The sequence below is a fragment of the Rhinopithecus roxellana genome, chromosome 19, assembly GCF_007565055.1.
Source record: "Rhinopithecus roxellana isolate Shanxi Qingling chromosome 19, ASM756505v1, whole genome shotgun sequence".
NCBI lineage: Eukaryota > Metazoa > Chordata > Mammalia > Primates > Cercopithecidae > Rhinopithecus > Rhinopithecus roxellana.
In genome coordinates this window covers 42,053,379-42,071,802 of record NC_044567.1, presented here as the reverse complement: position 1 = coordinate 42,071,802, position 18,424 = coordinate 42,053,379, and the positions used below count along the sequence as shown (strand labels likewise).

The following is an 18,424-nucleotide window of genomic DNA, read 5'->3' as shown; positions in this document are numbered from 1 at the left end:
GTTTATCTCCCTTCTCCCCGTCCCCCTACCCTATACCCAAACAAGCTCCAGATGGCAGGTCTTTGCCTGTCTTACTAGCCATGGTGCCTGCAGTGCCTAGAACGGTGCCCAGCTCACAGCAATTCTCAGTAAAATCTGTAGAGTGGGTAAGGAATGACTGAGGGGTACAGACCAAGCACACTGAAGGCACAGGGAGAGCAGCGACTGCTCCATGATGGTGTACTGGTATACCTCACCTTACGTCTCCTAAGCACATCCATGATCATTATTGCCCTTGATCCTCCCCACCACTACTGTGGGTCAGACAGGAAGGAGTTCCTGGTTTTCAGGAATATAATGTGCTGGGTGAATAATAATGATAGTTGCCATTCATTGAACACCCACCCTGTACCAGGCACCATACTGTTTACGTGGGCTCTCTAATTTGCTTATACATGGAATCAGTACATTAGCACCAGAGAAAAAATTGAAGATAGCCCATCAAGCCCAAACCTTGATTTTGCATAGGAGAAAATGAATGGTAGAAATGAAATAAAAATTAGATTCTCCTCCCTCCTGTGCTCCTCACAATCTATTGGAATCACTGAAAGGGAAGAAAAATACTCCCATGGCTGGGTGTGGTGGTTCATACCTACAACCCCAGCACTTTGGGAGGCCAAGGTGGAAGGATTGCTTGAAGCCAGGACTTCGAGACCAGCCTGGGCAACATGGCAAGATCCCATCTATAAAAAAATTTACAAATTAGCCCAGTATGGTGCAGTGGCTCATGCCTATAATCCCAGCACTTTGAGAGGTCGAGACGGGCGGATCACAAGGTCAGGATATCAAGACCAACCTGGCTAACATGGTGAAACCCCATCTCTACCACAAATACAAAAAATTAGCCAGGCATTGTGGTGGGTGCCTGTAGTCCCAGCTACTTGGGAAGCTGAGACAGGAGAATGGTGTGAATCAGGGAGGCGGAGCTTGCAGTGAGCCGAGATCGTGTCACTGCACTCCAGCCTGGGTGACAGAGCAATACTCTGTCTCAAAAAAAAAAAAAAAGCCTGGGTATGGTGGCTCACACCTGTAATCCCAGCACTCTGGGAGGCTGAAGCGGGTGGATCACGAAGGCAGGAGATCGAGACCATCCAGGCTAACACAGTAAAACCCTGTCTCTACTAAAAATACAAAAAAGTAGCCGGGCGAGGTGGCGGGCGCCTGTAGTCCCAGCTACTCGGGAGGCTGAGGCAGGAGAATGGCGTGAACCCAGGAGGCGGAGCTTGCAGTGAGCCAAGATCGCGCCACTGCACTCCAGCCTGGGCAACAAAGCCAGACTCTGTCTCACATTAGCCCAGCATGGTGGTGCACACCTGTAGTCCCAGCTGCTCAGCAGGCTGAAGTAGGAGGATCTCTTGAACCCTGGAGTTCAAGCCTGCAGGTGATCAGCAACTGCATTCCAGCCTGGGGAACAGAGTGAGATCCTGTCTCAAACAACAACAACAACAACAAAAGTACTCTTGACATTCCCACTGCCTATTCCCACTCAGCAATCCCAACATCCCACCATCCTACCCACCCACCCCGTCCCACCACCACTTACACACAGATACACATACACACACACACAGTGGAAAGGTTTGCTGGGATTTAAAGATGAGGAGCATGTCGGTGTTGTCTGCGGGTTTCCTCACCTCTGTCCTTAGCTCGTGTCCCAACTCAGCATATCTGGTATCCAGGAAAACATCTTCTTTTCTTCCTTAAAGAGGGAAACTGAAATCAAGGAAAGAAAACAGAAATTGAGCTCACAGGAGAAAACTGAGCCTTGGCAATCGTTTTATGATTTTTCTCTAGAAACAATGAAGTGTGGTAGAAAGTCCATGAACCCAGACATGGGTTCAATGTTGAACTCTACTACTGTAGGCTGTGACTATAAGCTAGTCACTCAACCTCTCTAAGCCTCAATGACCCATCTGTTTTTTTTTTTTTTTTGAGACAGAGTCTCGCTCTGTCGCCCAGGCTGGAGTGCAGTGGCCGGATCTCAGCTCACGGCAAGCTCCGCCTCCCGGGTTCATGCCATTCTCCTGCCTCAGCCTCCCGAGTAGCTGGGACGACAGGCGCCCGCCACCTCGCCCGGCTAGTTTTTTTGTATTTTTTAGTAGAGACGGGGTTTCACCGTGTTAGCCAGGATGGTCTCGATCTCCTGACCTCGTGATCCGCCCGTCTCGGCCTCCCAAAGTGCTGGGATTACAGGCTTGAGCCACCGCGCCCGGCCTACCCATCTGTTTTAAAAAAGACTTTTTGTGGCCAAGTGCGGTGGCTCATACCTGTAATCCCAGCACTTTGGGAGTCCAAGGCAGGTGGATCACCAGGTCAGGAGATCGAGACCATCCTGGCTGACACAGTGAAACCCCCGTCTCTACTAAAAATACAAAAAATTAGCTGGGCGTGGTGGCGGGCACCTGTAGTCCCAGCTACTCGGGAGGCTGAGGCAGGAGAATGGCATGAACCCGGGAGGTGGAGCTTGCAGTGAGCCAAGATCGCACCACTGCACTCCAGTCTGGGTGATCCATCTTAAAAAAAAAAAAAAAAAAAAAAAAAAAAAAAGGCCGGGCGCGGTGGTTCACGCCTGTAATCCCAGCACTTTGGGAAGCCGAGGTGGGCGGATCACGAGGTCAGGAGATCGAGACCATCCTGGCTAACACAGTGAAATCCCCGTCTCTACTAAAAATACAAAATATTAGCCAGGTGTGGTGGCGGGCGCCTGTAGTCCCAGCTACTTGGGAGGCTGAGGCAGGAGAATGGCGTGAACCCGGGAGGTGGAGCTTGCAGTGAGCCGAGATCGTGTCACTGCACTCCAGCCTGGGCGACAGAGCGAGACTCCGTCTCCGAAAAAAAAAAAAAAAAAAGACTTTTTGTAATAAATAAATAAAGATTTTTTGTAATATTGACTGGGGGTTTAGTTTAGACTGCTGAAAAGCATAAATTACAGAATATCCTTAAAGGCACTGACATCTTACTCTTAATGATAGCATGATAATAACAGCCAGTGTTATTAAGTACTTAACAACATGTGTCAGATGTTGCACTAAGAGCTTTGCAAGCAAGAGAACATTTATAGGGACTTAATTGTCTTAACAGTTGTGTGAGGGACTATTATTATTATCACTGATTTATAGGTAAGGAAACTGAGACCAGAGAGATTATTAATAACTTACCTGAGGCCACCTGGCCAATGAAGAGGAGAAACTGCCAAGTCCCTGCTCTTAACCCACTGCCTTTTCCAGAACCTCTCACATGTTTGGCAACTTACCTTAGACCTAACACTGCTTTGTGAAGGAAACAATTGGTAGAACATTTTTATGTGGCTGGATGAATGTTTCTAAAGTGCTTGCAATTTGTTTCTTTAAATGAGATGGCCATACTTTCCAAAATTATGTTTCCATTGTTAATTGATTGAGCTGTAAGGAAGGTATGAGAGGATTGTTGTAAAGAGCTTGGAACAAGGCCTGCATGGTGGCTCGCGTCTGTAATCCCAGCACCTTGGAAAGCCAAGATCAGGAGTTCAAGACCAGCCTGGCCAACATGGTGAAACTCTGTCTCTACTAAAGATACAAAAATTAGCCAGGCATAGTGGCGATGCCTGTAATCCCAGCTACTCAAGAGGCAGGAGAATTGCTTGAACTTGGGAGGCTGAGGGTGCAGCGAGCCGAGATCGCACCACCGCACTTCAGCCTGATCAACAGAGTGAGACTCTGTCTCAAAAAAAAAAAAAAAAAAAAAAGCTTGGAATAGCAGCTGAAACCTAGAAAGGCCTTGATAACTGTTAACTGCCTTATTGATGTGATTCACTGGTCAGAGCTGGGGCATGGTCATCAGAAACACCTGCCTTCAAATCCCACTTATCAGCTGCCTGAGCTTGAAGATGCTGTCTGTTCTGAAGCTTAGTTTCCTCTTTGGTCAAATAAGAATAATAACCACTCTGCCTCAAAGTCATCGTGAGGAAGAAATGTGACTAAGTCTTCCCATTCTGGATGATTTAGTCACCCTCAACCACCATGTTACAAGTGTGAGAGTAGCTAACAGAAAGTGATCTCAGTAGAGGGTTACATTTTGTTTATTTTGCTTTTGTCATTCTCAATAAACACTTTTAAATAATTCGGATGCCGGCCAGGCGCAGTGGCTCACGGCTGTAATCCCAGCACTTTGGGAGGCCAAGGCGGGTAGATCACGAGGGCAGGAGATGGAGACTATCCTGGCTAACACGGTGAAACTCTGTCTCTACTAAAAATACAAAAAAATTAGCCGGGCATGGTGGCGGGCGCCTGTAGTCCCAGCTACTCAGGAGGCTGAGGCAGAAGAATGGCATGAACCCAGGAGGCAGAGCTTGCAGTGAGCCGAGATCATGCCACAGCACTCCAGCCTGGGTGACAGAGCAAGACGCCATCTCAAAAATAATAATAATTATAATTATAATAATAATTCAGATGCCAATTTCAGCCTAGCCCAGATCAAATTGTTGCTAATTGTTAACTACTAAAATAGGAATTGATAAAGACTTACTGTATCCAGTTCTTTGGAATGGAATAAGGACCCCGGCTCTAATCCAGAAGTTCCACATGGGTTCAGTTTTGAGGATACTCCTAACCACAAACCCTTTAATGTTGGGCAGTACTTAATGGACGGAGCACCGAAGTGGGAGTGAGGGCAACTGGGTTCTGATCATTCTGATGAATGATCTCTGTCATTCATTTGCTGTGTGTTCTTAGCAAGTCACTCCTGCTCACTGGGCCTTGATTTCCTCTTGTGCAACTGAAGAACATGGAAAAAAATGGATCCCTAAAGTCCTTTGAAGCTTTTATATTCTGTAACTTTTGTGCCCAAGAAGGCCTTCAGTGAGATGGGATCCCAGTATTATATTGAGTTTCCTCATTCATAAAATGGGGATAATAATAGTAAACGAGTTGACACACGCTAAGCCGGTAGAATAGTGGCTGTCACAGATAAGCCTCAGTAAATGGTAGCCAATAATGGTAGAGTATGCTGTAAGAGATCTTTCTCCCTCTCTCTCTGCTTCTCGACAAGTCTCTAATCAATTATTCTACTTTATAAACAAGGAAATAGAACTCAAAGACATTAAGCACTTTTCCCAAAGGTCACTTAGCAAATAAATGGGAGAGACCCTATGGCCAGGATGAAAGCAAGAAATTCCCACAAGAGGACTCATTCCGACTCATATCTGGTGAAAAGGTCCCCAATGCCCAGCTCAGATCAACTGCCTCAATGTACAGTGTGAGTGTGCTCACCTCCTTTGGGGACTCTGTATCCAGAGCACCCTCCTCAATAAAACACCTTATAAATAACATCCTTCCATGGATGAGGGAAACGAGATAAGATCTGTAATGAATAAGCAGGAACTTTGAAGACTCAGTGACTCAGTGAGTAATAAAGACTTAGTGACTTATGATCCTGTTCTAACTGCCTCTCCTTGTCCCCAAGGAAGCAGCTTACTGCTCTCTGAGGAGGACCCCTTCCCTGAAAGGTAAAACTAAGGATGTCAGCAGAGAAATGTTTCCACCATTGGTGCTTGGTCAAAGGGGAAACTGATGAGCTCACTCTAGATGAGAGGGCAGTGAGGGGGAGACAGAGACTCGAATTTCCGGAGGCTCTTTCAGTTTTCTTTTCCATTTTGTGCAATTTCACTTATGATACCGGCCAATGCTTGGTTGCTATTTTGGAAACTCCCCTTAGGGGGTACCCCTCAACTGGCCCTATAAAGAGCCAGCCTGAGCTGCAGAGGATTCCTGCAGAGGATCCTGTGACAGCACGTGGACCTCCCACAGCCTCTCCCACAGGTACCATGAAGGTCTCCGTGGCCGCCCTCGCTGTCATCCTCGTTACTACAGCCCTCTGCGCTCCTGCATCTGCCTCCCCATGTAAGTCCTGGTCTTGACCACCACAGCCTGTGGAGTCGGATCCTCTGCCTAGAATGCCCACCCCATCCCAATGACTGTCTCAGACCTTGCCCTCTTTTCAACTGTAGCATGAATATTGTCTGAACCCCATTATTTACATTCTTGTGGATTGTCGTACCCAGATGTCCTGTTGTCCTTGAGGGGTTTCTGTGCTGCTTCATGGCAGGGATCTCCTAATCAGTTTTCCTGTCTTCAAGGTCTATACCCCCAAGGCCTACAGGAGTTCACTGAGTGTGGACTCATGTTGGGGAGATTAGTAGTCATGAGTAGCTCACACTGACTTTGAAACACGACTGACTCATGCCTGTCAGCAGCAGGGTTTCTAAGAAATTTAACTAAACGGCCGGGCGCGGTGGCTCAAGCCTGTAATCCCAGCACTTTGGGAGGCCGAGACAGGCGGATCACGAGGTCAGGAGATCGAGACCATCCTGGCTAACACGGTGAAACCCCGTCTCTACTAAAAAAATACAAAAAACTAGCCAGGCGTGGTGGCGGACGCCTGTAGTCCCAGCTACTAGGGAGGCTGAGGCAGGAGAATGGCGTAAACCCGGGAGGCGGAGCTTGCAGTGAGCTGAGATCCGGCCACTGCACTCCAGCCTGGGTGACAGAGTGAGACTCCGTCTCAAAAAAAAAAAAAAAAAAAAAAAAGAAATTTAACTAAACTAAAACTTCCTAAGACCCTGAGATAGCCATATTCTCTCTCATTTCATAAATGTAAAAAAATGGCTTATGAGAGGGTATGTGGCTTTATTAGAGTGAATACATTTAAAAAACAAATAAAAACAAAGAGAAGATAATGAAAGCTAATTAAATGGCTACTCTGGATCAGGCATTGTGCTGATTGTTTTACATATTTTTTCTTTTTCTTTCTTTTTTTTTTTTTTTTGAGATGGAGTCTTCGCTCTGTCACCCAGGCTGGAGTGCAGTGGCACGATCTCGGCTCACTGCAAGCTCTGCCTCCCGGGTTCACGCCATTCTCCTGCCTCAGCCTCCGGAGTAGCTGGGACTACAGGTGCCCACCACCATGCCTGGCTAATGTTTTATATTTTTTAGTGGACACGGGGCTTCACCATGTTAGCCAGGATGGTCTCGATCTCCTGACCTCGTGATCCGCCCTCCTCGGCCTCCCAAAGCACTGGGATTACAGGCGTGAGCCACCGTGCCTGGCCAATTTTTGTACATCTTATTTAATACCTACAACTCTTCTTTGAGTAGCTGTCCTTGACTTATAGATGAGAAAACAGAGAGGTTAAGTAACTTGTCCATGGGCAGGCACAGAGCTAGGAAATGGGGAGACTGATATTCAAACCTGGTTCCATCTCGCTGGGAAGATAAAAACTACTCCTCTGCTGGGAAGTGGCAACTGATGCTTCCCAGCGTGATCTTGAATTAACTGACGAACAAGAAGTTCTCTGTTGAGAGCCCTTCTCACTGAAGCTCAACAGGAGCTCTCAAGATACAATATGCATCTCCAGGCCCCTCTTAGGATCCTGGCTGAGTCATGGAGCCTGAGCTTTGGAAGCCTCCCCACAACCTGCCCCAAGTCTCAAAGAAACCAAGTTCTGAATCCATTGAGGATTCTGGAAGGGCAAGAATGAGGCCAGAGGACCCAGGACAAGCCAGGAGGAGGCCCTGAGAGCCAAGGGCAGAGGGTTATGGTGTAGAGGAGTGGATACAAGCTTGGCTCAAGGATTAGATGAGGGATTGGAATCCCCACTCTGCCACTGTTTATCCATGGCCAAGTGACTTTACCTCTCTGAGCCTCAGTTTCTGTCAAGGAAGATAACAGTTCTTTCTAAATAAATCATACAAAGTGTCCAGCACAATGTCCAGTGTGCAGTAGCAATGAATAAAAGGGTCTCCCTCCTTCCTTTCCTCTTCCAGATGCCTCAGACACCACACCCTGCTGCTTTGCCTACATTGCCCGCCCACTGCCCCGTGCCCACATCAAGGAGTATTTCTACACCAGTGGCAAGTGCTCCAACCCAGCAGTCGTGTGAGTCTCAGCCCCATGGAGCCCTCCCAGAGGCTGTTCCCCCAGGAGTCCTCTGAGAGGATGCCCTACCCACTCCCACGCATCCTCCAGCTGCAAGCAGCCACAGTTCCTCCATTTCTAGCCTCAGGGTCCCCTGCTGTCATGAAAAAAGACTAGACAAGCTGTCCTTAGAGAATCCTGCCCACTCTGATGGACCATGTTCCTAGGACTCCAATCTTTTTTTTTTTTTTTTTTGAGACGGAGTCTGACTCTGCCCCCAGGCTGGAGTGCAGTGGCGCGATCTCGGCTCACTGCAAGCTCCACCTCCTGGGTTCACGCCATTCTCCTGCCTCAGCCTCCCAAGTAGCTGGGACTACAGGGGCCCGCCACCTCGCCCGGCTAGTTTTTTGTATTTTTAGTAGAGACGGGGTTTCATCGTGTTAGCCAGGATGGTCTCGATCTCCTGACCTCGTGATCCACCCACCTTGGCCTCCCAAAGTGCTAAGATTACAGGTGTGAGCCACCGTGCCCGGCCTAGGACTCCAATCTTTACTAGTGTGGCCTCTACTTCAACACGGTCTGGAATGCTCCTGTGTGGGGAAGATCAAGTCAGTCATCCCCCTTAAGTGAAGAACCCTACTGTCCCCCATATTTCACACCCAATCAAATCCACCTAAACCTCAGAGGAACTAGGGAGGAGAGGTCAGAGGTCAGGGATCTATAATTGCAGTCAAATAAAAAAAAAAAAAGCCATCCATCAAAGAAGAAATAAGGAAATAAGATTCACCTTTAAATATGCAAGCTAGTATATTTGGAAAAATATAATAAACCCTACTATATAGGAAATGCCTACTATGTGTCAAATGGCTTATGTGCATGATCTTTAAATTACACTTAGCTCTGACGAGTATGCATAATTCTCTCCATGTTTCAGGTATTAAAACTAAGATTCAGGGCCGGGCGCGGTGGCTCAAGCCTGTAATCCCAGCACTTTGGGAGGCCGAGACGGGCGGATCACGAGGTCAGGAGATCAAGACCATCCTGGCTAACACAGTGAAACCCCGTCTCTACTAAAAAAATACAAAAAACGAGCCGGGCGAGGTGGCGGGCGCCTGTAGTCCCAGCTACTCGGGAGGCTGAGGCAGGAGAATGGCGTGAACCCGGGAGGCGGAGCTTGCAGTGAGCTGAGATCCGGCCACTGCAATCCAGCCCCGGCGACAGAGCGAGACTCCAGCTCAAAAAAAAAAAAAAAAAAGTAACTAAAACTAAGATTCAGAGAGGTTTATTGACTTAGCCAAGGCTGCACAGTAAATGAGGGATGAAGCCCATCTCTAGAGCCTCCTCTTTCTGCTATAGCAAAGTCATTAGTGACAATTGCTTAAGAAATATATGGTAGAGACTTCAAAAATGAAAATGGTGCAATCCTGAAGTTTCCTATATAAGAGTGAAGTTTTTGTTTTTGTTTTTGTTTTGAGACAGAGTCTCACTCACTCTGTTGCCCAGGGGGGAGTGCAATGGTGTGATCTCAGCTCACTGCATCCTCTGCCTCCTGGGTTCAAGCAATTCTCCTGCCTCAGCCTCCCAAGTAGCTGGGATTACAGGCACGCATCACCACGCCCAGCTAACTTTTGTAATTTTTGTGGAGATGGGGTTTCACCATGTTGGCCAGGCTGGTCTTGAACTTCTGAGCTCAAGTGATCTGTCCAGCCCGGCCTCCCAAAGTGCTAGGATTACAGGAGTGAACCACCGTGCCCAGCCAGGGTGAAGTTTTTTAATGCAAAAATTTTTATGACACTGGCAAAGTTAGAGGTATTCAAAGACAGACTTTGGGTCTGATGAATCTTTTGAAGTATAGTGGTAATATTTAACAACTACTAATTTTATTTCTGAAAACAAATATTTTTCAAAAGAAGAAAATCCTTCCCTGAGCACATACTATGGGCAGACACAGATTACTAAAGCCACTGTCCCAGCCCAACCTTATGGGGCTCATAGTCTAATAAGAGGGGCAAGACAGACACAGCAATGACTAGAGTACCCAGCAAAAAAACATGACAAGGGAAAGAGAGAGGGAACACATTCAGCTTCAGGGATTTACAGGTTTGCTGCAAATAGTGCTGTCTGAGGAGAGATTTGGCCCGGCAGAGAAAAGCCTGGGGAATGGGATATATCAGGAAGAGGGACTGTCCCCCAGGATTCTACTTTGGTTAATGTAGAGTCTCCATGTAGGAAAGCACAGAATGTCAGGAAAATGCAGCAAAAGTGCTAGAGCTGTCAAGTGTAAAATGAGCTAGAACAGGGAAAGCTGAGAAAACAGGAGTCCAGTTTAGCGGCTACTGTTGTTTTCCATGTGAGTAGCATTGGAACCTGAACAGTGCCTGAAGGAAAGGAGAAACAGGAGGTTTCAAAGACAGACACCTTTGAAACCTTCAAAGGTGGAATTTGCAAGCCCTACAGGTGATTTGAGGTCAAGATCAAGGGAGAAAGATGGGGGTGGAGGATGACACTGAGGTTTCCACCTCTGGCTGGAGAAATGTAGAACCATCTTAAGCCTTGTGGAAGAGCTGTTTAAAGAGGAAAGAGCTAAGGTGCCAGCAAGATAACCCTGTGGATATATCCAGTGGTGACGGTGAAATAAAGGGTTGGTAGCTGAGGAAATGGTGTTAGGGCTGAAAATATGACATTCTTTTGTAGGAAAAAGGGGTATCCCAACTTTAAAAAGGCAATGCAGCCTGCCTTGGTGAGTATTGGCTCTAGAGCTAGTTTGCTTTGTTAGGACTCCAGCTATGACACTTGCTGAATGTAGGCCTTTCAATTAACCTCTCGGAACCCCAATTTCCTCCTCTACAAAATAGGGTAATAGAAGTACTTCCCCCACTGGGTCACAGTAAGATGAAAATGCTTAGAATATGCTCTGGCACACAGTAGGTGCATAAATATTAGCTTATTATTATCATCATCATCTAAATGCATTATTGCATGCACTAAAGTAACAGGTGAAACTTAAGGAATGAATGCAATTCATTCATTCACTTACTCATTCAATAAACATCCATTAAGCATCAACTGTGTGCCAGGCCCAGGGCCAGATACTTAGGAAAAAACACAAAGAAGAGAAAAGGGCAGCAGCTTTGAGAACATCCACTCTTAAGGGGCAGGCAGAAGGAGGAAGTCAGGCAAGCAGAGGGTGCTAAAAATGGAGGTAACAAGGGAAGACTTGGCAAGGAGGGGCTGTTCTTCGAGGTCACAATCTGCGGGGAGGTTGGGGGCAGGAAATGGAGGCCTGAGCTACCCTCACCTCAGGTATTGATTTCCTGGCTTTTAAATTTCCTAGTCACAGGTCAAGGATGCCAAAGAGAGAGTGATAGCAAGTCTGGCAGGATTTCCTGTATGACTCCTGGCTGAACAAGGGCAAGGTCTGGGTCTGAAACTCTCACACCACCCTAAATAAGAACACAAACTCTAGGAAGTATGAGAGGCCAGAATACTGCTTCTGCTCCCTTTCTTATCTCTGCACACCAGGGTGGGAGAAAAAGAGATGGTCAAGTGGCTCTGAATGAGGCTGGGAAAAGGGAAACCCAAAGAGAAACCAAGAAATCCTCATTCTCACCAGACAATCTAAGGCTTCACTTTGTCTGAAAACATTTTAGGCTTAAGAATGTGCAGGACACATCCAAAAATGGTTAAGATGGTAAATTTTACGTTATGAATATTTTACCACGATTTAAAAAAAAATTTCATGCTCTTAGGCACAGAATCAGGAGAACCACAAGAGATAGTGACTTTGACAGATACACCGATACATGCATATAGAAAGAATGAAAATATTAAACCAAAGAATGAATAAGTGATGAAATATTTAAATAAGGTGGGTACATAGCACAACAGAACATATTTGGGAATAATATTTCCATCTAGAGAATACATTTCTATTTTTTTTAATGTGATAGCAATCACAAAAGCAAAGGTGGAATTTCTGTGTTGTTTGAGATATATAATTCCTTTGTTATGCCATGTAATCATGTGGCATACTGTGTGGGTCAATAAGAGTTAAAAAATAAACTTCTAGCTGGACACAGTGGCTCACGCCTGTGATCCCTGTACTTTGGGAGGCTGACGTGGGTGGTCACCTGAGGTCAGGAGTTCAAGACCAGCCTGGTCAACAGGATGAAACCCTGTCTCTACTAAAAATACAAAAACATCAGCTGGGCATGGTGGTGCGCACCTTTAATCCCAGCTACTCAGGAGGCTGAGGCAGGAGAATCGCTTGAACCTGGGAGGCGAAGGTTGCAGCGAGCTGAGATTGTGCCACTGCACTCCAGCCTGGGCAATAAGAGCAAAACTCCATTTCAAAAATAAAAAATAAAATAAACTTCTGGCCAGGCATAGTGGCTTACCCCTGTAATACCAACGTTTTCGGAGATTGAGGTAGGAGGATGGCTTGAGCCCAGGAATTTGAGACCAGCCTGGGCAACATGGTGAGAACTTGTCTCTACAAAAATAATTTTTAAAAAATTAACCACGTGTGATGGTGTACACCTGTGGTCCCAGCTACTCAGGAGGCTAAGGTGAGAGAATCACTTGAGCCCAGGAGGTTGAGGCTGCAGTGAGTTGTGTTTATGTCACTATACTCCAGCCTGGGTGACAGTGAGATCCTGTCTCAAAAATATAAACAAACAAACAAACAAACTTCTGGATGGCTGCACAGTAAATAGTTGAATTTCTTCCTATGAGAACCTCTAAAATAACATATCCAGTATTTGAACTTAAGTAAAATCAATGTTCAAATTTCAAATAATAAAAAAAATCCTAAAGGAAAAGCCAAAATGGGAAAGGGTAACTAGGCAGGACTGACCCTAAAGTAACGTGTTAATTGGCAGCACTGCTAGCAAGGCCCAAGGTCTCCCACAGGTAGAATCAGTCTCCCAGCAGACAGGTGAGGCAGGCAGCTGGACTGACCTTCATGACCCCCAACTTTTACATTTTCAGCTTTATCATCAATGCCTATAGAGATAAGGCCTCTGATTTTCATAGGCCTCCACATTCTCGCTGGTTACTTGGTGGAAGTGCTTTGACAGTGCCATTATCTCATGGCCCTCAACTCCCCTGAGCCACAATGTCTAGTACCAGGACTTTTAGTCTCATGTTGCTCTCATCCACCCTAAAGCAGAAGTTGCAGAGCATTCTAGTAACAACACATGAATGGTATTTTTCCAAACTTATTCATACATATTATCCTTTGAGCTTCACAGTAATTGTGCAAAGAATTATTTCTATCTACATTTCAGAGCTAAGCAAATAGACTCAGAGGCTTTAAGTGATTTGCCCAAAATGATCAAACTAATAAATGGTGAAATGAAGACTCAAGGTCACGCCCTTCTTTCATGCCCACCCATGCATAGATGTATTCATTTGTTGAGTGTGCCAGGCACTGCGTTGTCTAAAGCCAAATCAGATGTTCTTTCAAGAACTTCTCGGCCAGGGGCGGTGGCTCATGCCTGTAATCCCAGCACTTTGGGAGGCCGAGGCAGGTGGATCACGAAGTCAGGAGATCAAGACCATCCTGGCTAACATGGTGAAACCGTCTCTACTAAAAATACAAAAAATTAGCCCAGGCATAGTGGCGGGTGCCTGTAGTCCCAACTACTCAGGAGGCTGAGGCAGGAGAATGGTGTGAACCCGGGAGGCGGAGATTGCAGTGAGCCAAGATTGCACCACTGCACTCCAGCCTGGATGACAGAGACTCCGTCTCAAAAAAAAAAAGGCCGGGCACGGTGTCTCACACCTGTAATCCCAAAACTTTGGGAGGCCAAGGTGGGTGGATCACCTGAGGTTAGGAGTTTGAGACCATCCTGGTCAACATGGTAAAACCCCATCTCTACTAAAAATACAAAAATTAGCTGGGCATGGTGGTGGGCGCCAGTAGTCCCAGTTACTTGGGAGGTTGAGGCAGGAGAATCGCTTGAACCCGGGAGGCGAAGGTTGCAGTGAGCCGAGATTGTGCCACTGCACTCCAGCCTGGGCAAGACAGCAAGACTCCATCTCAAAAAAAAAAAAAAAAAAGAACTTCTCATCTCCCACTTATTCAGCCATGACTCAGTTTTGAGGGACACCTTATTCTCTCTGCATCTTAAGCACCCAGCACAGGGCCTGGAACAGAGGAAGTGCTGAGAAAAGGCTAGTGATTGGCAGGCTCAGCCCGGGGTTTCAAGGCTCCATATCCTCTTAGCTTTTCAGGCTACATATATTTGTGTGAAGGTGGTTAAAATGCACACAGATTTGTTTCTGGCTTGGAGCCCTTTGATCCAACAGAAGAGGAAATGTCCTCTCCTTAAAAGCCACAAATAAAATCTTATGGAGCTCCAAATATGCCCTACCCCAATACCATTATCATTTCCCTTTATACCTTAATCCACTTCATCCCCCAAACTGACTGTCCCAGTACTGGCAAGATCTCATCCTCCCTCTTCTCTCCCACAGCTTTGTTACCAGAAAGAACCGCCAAGTGTGTGCCAACCCAGAGAAGAAATGGGTTCGGGAGTACATCAACTCTTTGGAGATGAGCTAGGATGGAGAGCCCTTGAACCTGAACTTACACAAATTCGCCTGTTTCTGCTTGCTCTTGTCCTAGCTTGGGAGGCTTCCCCTCACTATCCTACCCCACCCCCTCCTTGAAGGGCCCAGATTCTACCACACAGCAGCAGTTATAAAAACCTTCCCCAGGCTGGACGTGGTGGCGCACGCCTGTAATCCCAACACTTTGGGCGGCCAAGGCGGGTGGATCACTTGAGGTCAGGAGTTTGAGACCAGCCTGACCAACATGATGAAACCCCATCTCTACTGAAAATACAAAAATTAGCCTGGCGTGGTGGTGCATGCCTGTAATCCCAGCTACTGGGGAGGCTAAGGCAGAAAAATCGTATGAACCAAGGAGGTGGAGGCTGCAGTGAGCTGAGATTGTGCCACTTCACTCCAGCCTGGGTGACAGAGTGAGACTCCGTCACAACAACAACAAAAAAAGAAGCCTCCCCATCTAAAGCCTAGAAGAGCTTCTGAGGCACTGCTTTGTCAAAAGGAAGTCTCTAGTTTCTGAGCTCTGAAGCCCCTTGGCTTTGCCAGGGCTCTGTGATCAGGAAGGAAGTCAGCGTGCCTCTAGAGGCAAGGAGGGGAAGAACACTGAGCTCCTAAGCTTCCATCTCAACCCCTCACAGGAGCTTACCGGCAAACATGAAAAATCGGCTTTCCATTAAAGTTCTCAATGCAACTATAAAGCTGACTTGGTTTGATTTCCTCCTGGGGAACTCTCCTTCCCCATGAGCATTGAGCACACAGGGCTCCAGGGCTTGCAAACACCCGATATCCATCCTAGATTTGGATGACAGGGCTGAAAACAAAAGCTTTCTGAGAAGGGGGCATGGGTAGGCAGAGCAATTAAACTAATCAGTGACTTATCCACTCTGGAGGGGGAGGGGAGACAATAGTCACTACGTCCCCACCCCTGAGTCCCCAAGTTTATCTTACTGCCTGCCACAGCGTCACCCTTTTTCCTCAGACCTTGGTTGGCCCTTCCTCCCTGGCCTACCCTCCACCTTATCCCCAGTGGATTTCTTTAACACCACCCTTTTCCCTGGAATGGGATTCAATGGCAATTCCAAATGCCTCAGGTCTTTGAAATAAGGACAATGAGGTATTTTGTGGTTTTTCCACTAGTACACCAGCTCTTATAAGGTGGGGTATTCCAACTTTCCCAAGCTTGTCCCTTTATGTAAACATGTATTGACAATATATGTGGTCATAATAATAGTTAACATTAATTGAGCACTCACTATGTGACAGGGATTGGCTCAGCCCCTTACATTCATCATTCTTTTTCATCCTTAAAACCCTATAGGGTTAGGTACAGTTATTAGCCCTGTTTATAGTCAGGAAAACCCTTAGCAAGAGAGGGAAATGATTTGCCCAAAGCCCCACAGCTCAAAGAGAAATAAAGCAGGTGGGCCAGGCTCGGTGGCTCACGCCTGTAATCCCAGCACTTTGGGAGGCCAAGGAGGGCATATCAAAAGGTCAGGAGATCGCAACCATCCTGGCCAACATGGTGAAACCCTGTCTGTAGTAAAAACACAAAAAAATTAGCTGGTCATAGTGGCAGGCACCTGTAGTCCCAGCTACTCGGGAGACTGAGGCAGGAGAATGTCATGAACCCGGGAGGCGGAGCTTACAGTGAGCTGAGATCATGCCACTGCACTCCAGCCTGGGCAACAGAGTCAGATTCCGTCTCAAAAAAAAAAAAAAAAGAAGAAGAAGAAAAATAAAGCAGTTGATAAAACTTTACAATTAAGTTTAAACCCATCAGGTCTAATGCCAAAATCCATACTTTTTTTTCCCACCCTTAATTTGCAAAATTCTAAACGTATGGAAATTTGCAAGAATATACCACATACCCTTCATCTAGAGTCAAATATTGACATTTTACCACATTTGCTTTATCTGTGTGTGGGGGCAGGGTGTGGTCAGTATATACATTTTTTTTCTGAACCACTTGAGAGTAAGTTGCAAATGTGATATCATGTCACTCTTAAAAGTGTCAGGCACATGTATACATATGTAATAAACCTGCACATTGTGCACATGTACCCTAGAACTTAAAGTACAATAAAAAAATAAAAATAAAAATAAAAATAAATTTAAAAAAAAGTGTCAGGATGTGGTGAAACCCCATCTCTACTAAAAATACAAACAATTAGCCAGGCATGGTGGCGGGCGTCTGTAGTCCCAGCTACTCGGGAGGCTGAGGCAGGAGAATGGCATGAACCTGGAAGGCAGAGCTTGCAGTGAGTCGAGATCTCACCACTGCACTCCAGCCTGGGCAACAGAGAGAGACTCCGTCTCACAAAAAAAAAAGAAAAAAGGTCGGGTGCAGTGGCTCATGCCTGTAATCCTAGCACTTTGGGAGGCCGAGGTGGGTGGATCATGAGGTCAGGAGATCGAGACCATCCTGGCTAACACAGTGAAACCCTGTCTCTACTAAAAATACAAAAAATTAGCCGGGCGTGATGGCGGGTGCCTGTAGTCCCAACTACTCGGGAGGCTGAGGCAGGAGAATGGCGTGAACCCGGGAGGCGGAGCTTGCAGTGAGCCGAGATTGCCGCCACTGCACTCCAGCCTGGGCAACAGAGCAAGACTCCGTCTCAAAAAAAGAAAAAACAAAAAAAAGTGTCAGGATGTATCTACTAATAACAAGGACATTATACAAAACCACAACATGCGTACCATACTCAGGAAACTTAATAATGACACAATATACAGTCTGTAATCGAATTCCTCATAGTCCAGTAAGGAAGACAGACCTGTGAGCAGATTATACATATGAAAAAGACTTAAAGTAAAGCAAAGTGTAAAAAAGCTGTGGTCACATTGTGGAGAGAGGGAATTCTATCACAGAGTGGGGGCGGGGGGCGGGGGGCAGGAACCCTGAGGGAGAATAAAGACTTCAAAGATGAGAAAACATTTGAGTGGACTTTTTGAAAGATCTGAGAGACAGTTTAACAGGCTTAAAAGGAAAAGACTGACAGGTAGAGGGAACAGAATATGCAAAAGTAAGAGGTATAAAAAGCAGCTCCTTCATCAGGTCAAATAGCAAATGCATGCTGGGCTTAATACCTAGGTGAAGGGTTGAGAGGTGCAGCAAACCATCATGACACACATTTACCATGTATCTATGTAACAAACCTGTACTTTCTGCACATGTATCCTGGAACATAAAGTAAAATAAAATAAAATTTAAAAAGTTGAAAGAAAAGAAAAGAAAAAGGCAGCTCCTTACCACACAGATGAGTTCAGTCTTTTGCTGCCAAAGACAGGGAGAGGGTGTGTATAAAAGGGACTTTCCAGGGCCAGGCGCAGTGGCTCACACCTGTAATCCCAGCATTTTGGGAGGCCAAGGCGGGCAGATCACCTGAGGTCAGAAGTTTGAGACCAGCCTGGCCAACATGGTGAAACCCCGTCTCTTCTAAAAATACAAAAATTAGCCCAGTGTGGTGGCATGCACCTGTTGTCCCAGCTACTTGGAAGGCTGAAGCAGGAGAATTGCTTGAATCCGGGAGGCGGAGACTGCAGTGAGCCAAGATCATGCCACTGCACTCCAGCCTGGGTGACAGAATGAGACTCCCTCTCAAAAAAACAAACAAACAAACAAATAAATAAATTAAAGGGACTTTCCCATCCCTGCCATTTTCACAATGACTAATCCTAAGAACAATCCCTGATCCTAACATGGGCTTACTTGAGCTTGACAGTTCACCAAACGGTTTGACTTTCTTCTCCAGTTTATGCCTCACCACAGGCCCTTTCGTTAAGCCAGACATACATGACTTTCCTACTTGTCCAGTGAGGAAACTGAAACTCAGAAAATAAAGTGACTAGCTCAAATGCCACAGCTGGGGCTCAGAAGTGAAACCTGAGTGTTCTATTTACCAAAGTAACCTGGTTGCTTAGC

General features: G+C 46.3%; 1 protein-coding gene and 1 long non-coding RNA gene across 2 annotated transcripts; one reads left to right on the top strand and one right to left on the bottom strand.

Annotated features, from left to right (window-relative positions):
• Positions 1-1,393: 1,393 nt before the first annotated feature.
• Positions 1,394-6,223, bottom strand: LOC115894919. Its single transcript, XR_004055159.1, has 3 exons — positions 6,073-6,223; positions 1,674-1,752; positions 1,394-1,443 (listed from the first exon to the last, which is right to left on the bottom strand). It is a non-coding gene; the product is annotated as an uncharacterized LOC115894919 (long non-coding RNA).
• Positions 5,661-14,931, top strand: CCL5 (C-C motif chemokine ligand 5). The gene is made up of 3 exons (XM_030924070.1): positions 5,661-5,915; positions 7,839-7,950; positions 14,410-14,931. Exons 1-3 carry the CDS (start codon positions 5,840-5,842, stop codon positions 14,495-14,497), a joined length of 276 nt encoding a protein of 91 aa, XP_030779930.1. The 5' UTR covers positions 5,661-5,839; the 3' UTR covers positions 14,498-14,931.
• Positions 14,932-18,424: the final 3,493 nt, after the last annotated feature.

Coding starts and splice junctions, on each gene's coding strand:
- CCL5 (XM_030924070.1), top strand. CDS start 5,840: ATGAAGGTCTCCGTGGCCGCCCTCGCTGTCATCCTCGTTACTACAGCC. Junction 5,916..7,838: donor TCCTGCATCTGCCTCCCCAT/GTAAGTCCTGGT, acceptor TTCCTCTTCCAG/ATGCCTCAGACACCACACCC. Junction 7,951..14,409: donor TGCTCCAACCCAGCAGTCGT/GTGAGTCTCAGC, acceptor TCTCTCCCACAG/CTTTGTTACCAGAAAGAACC.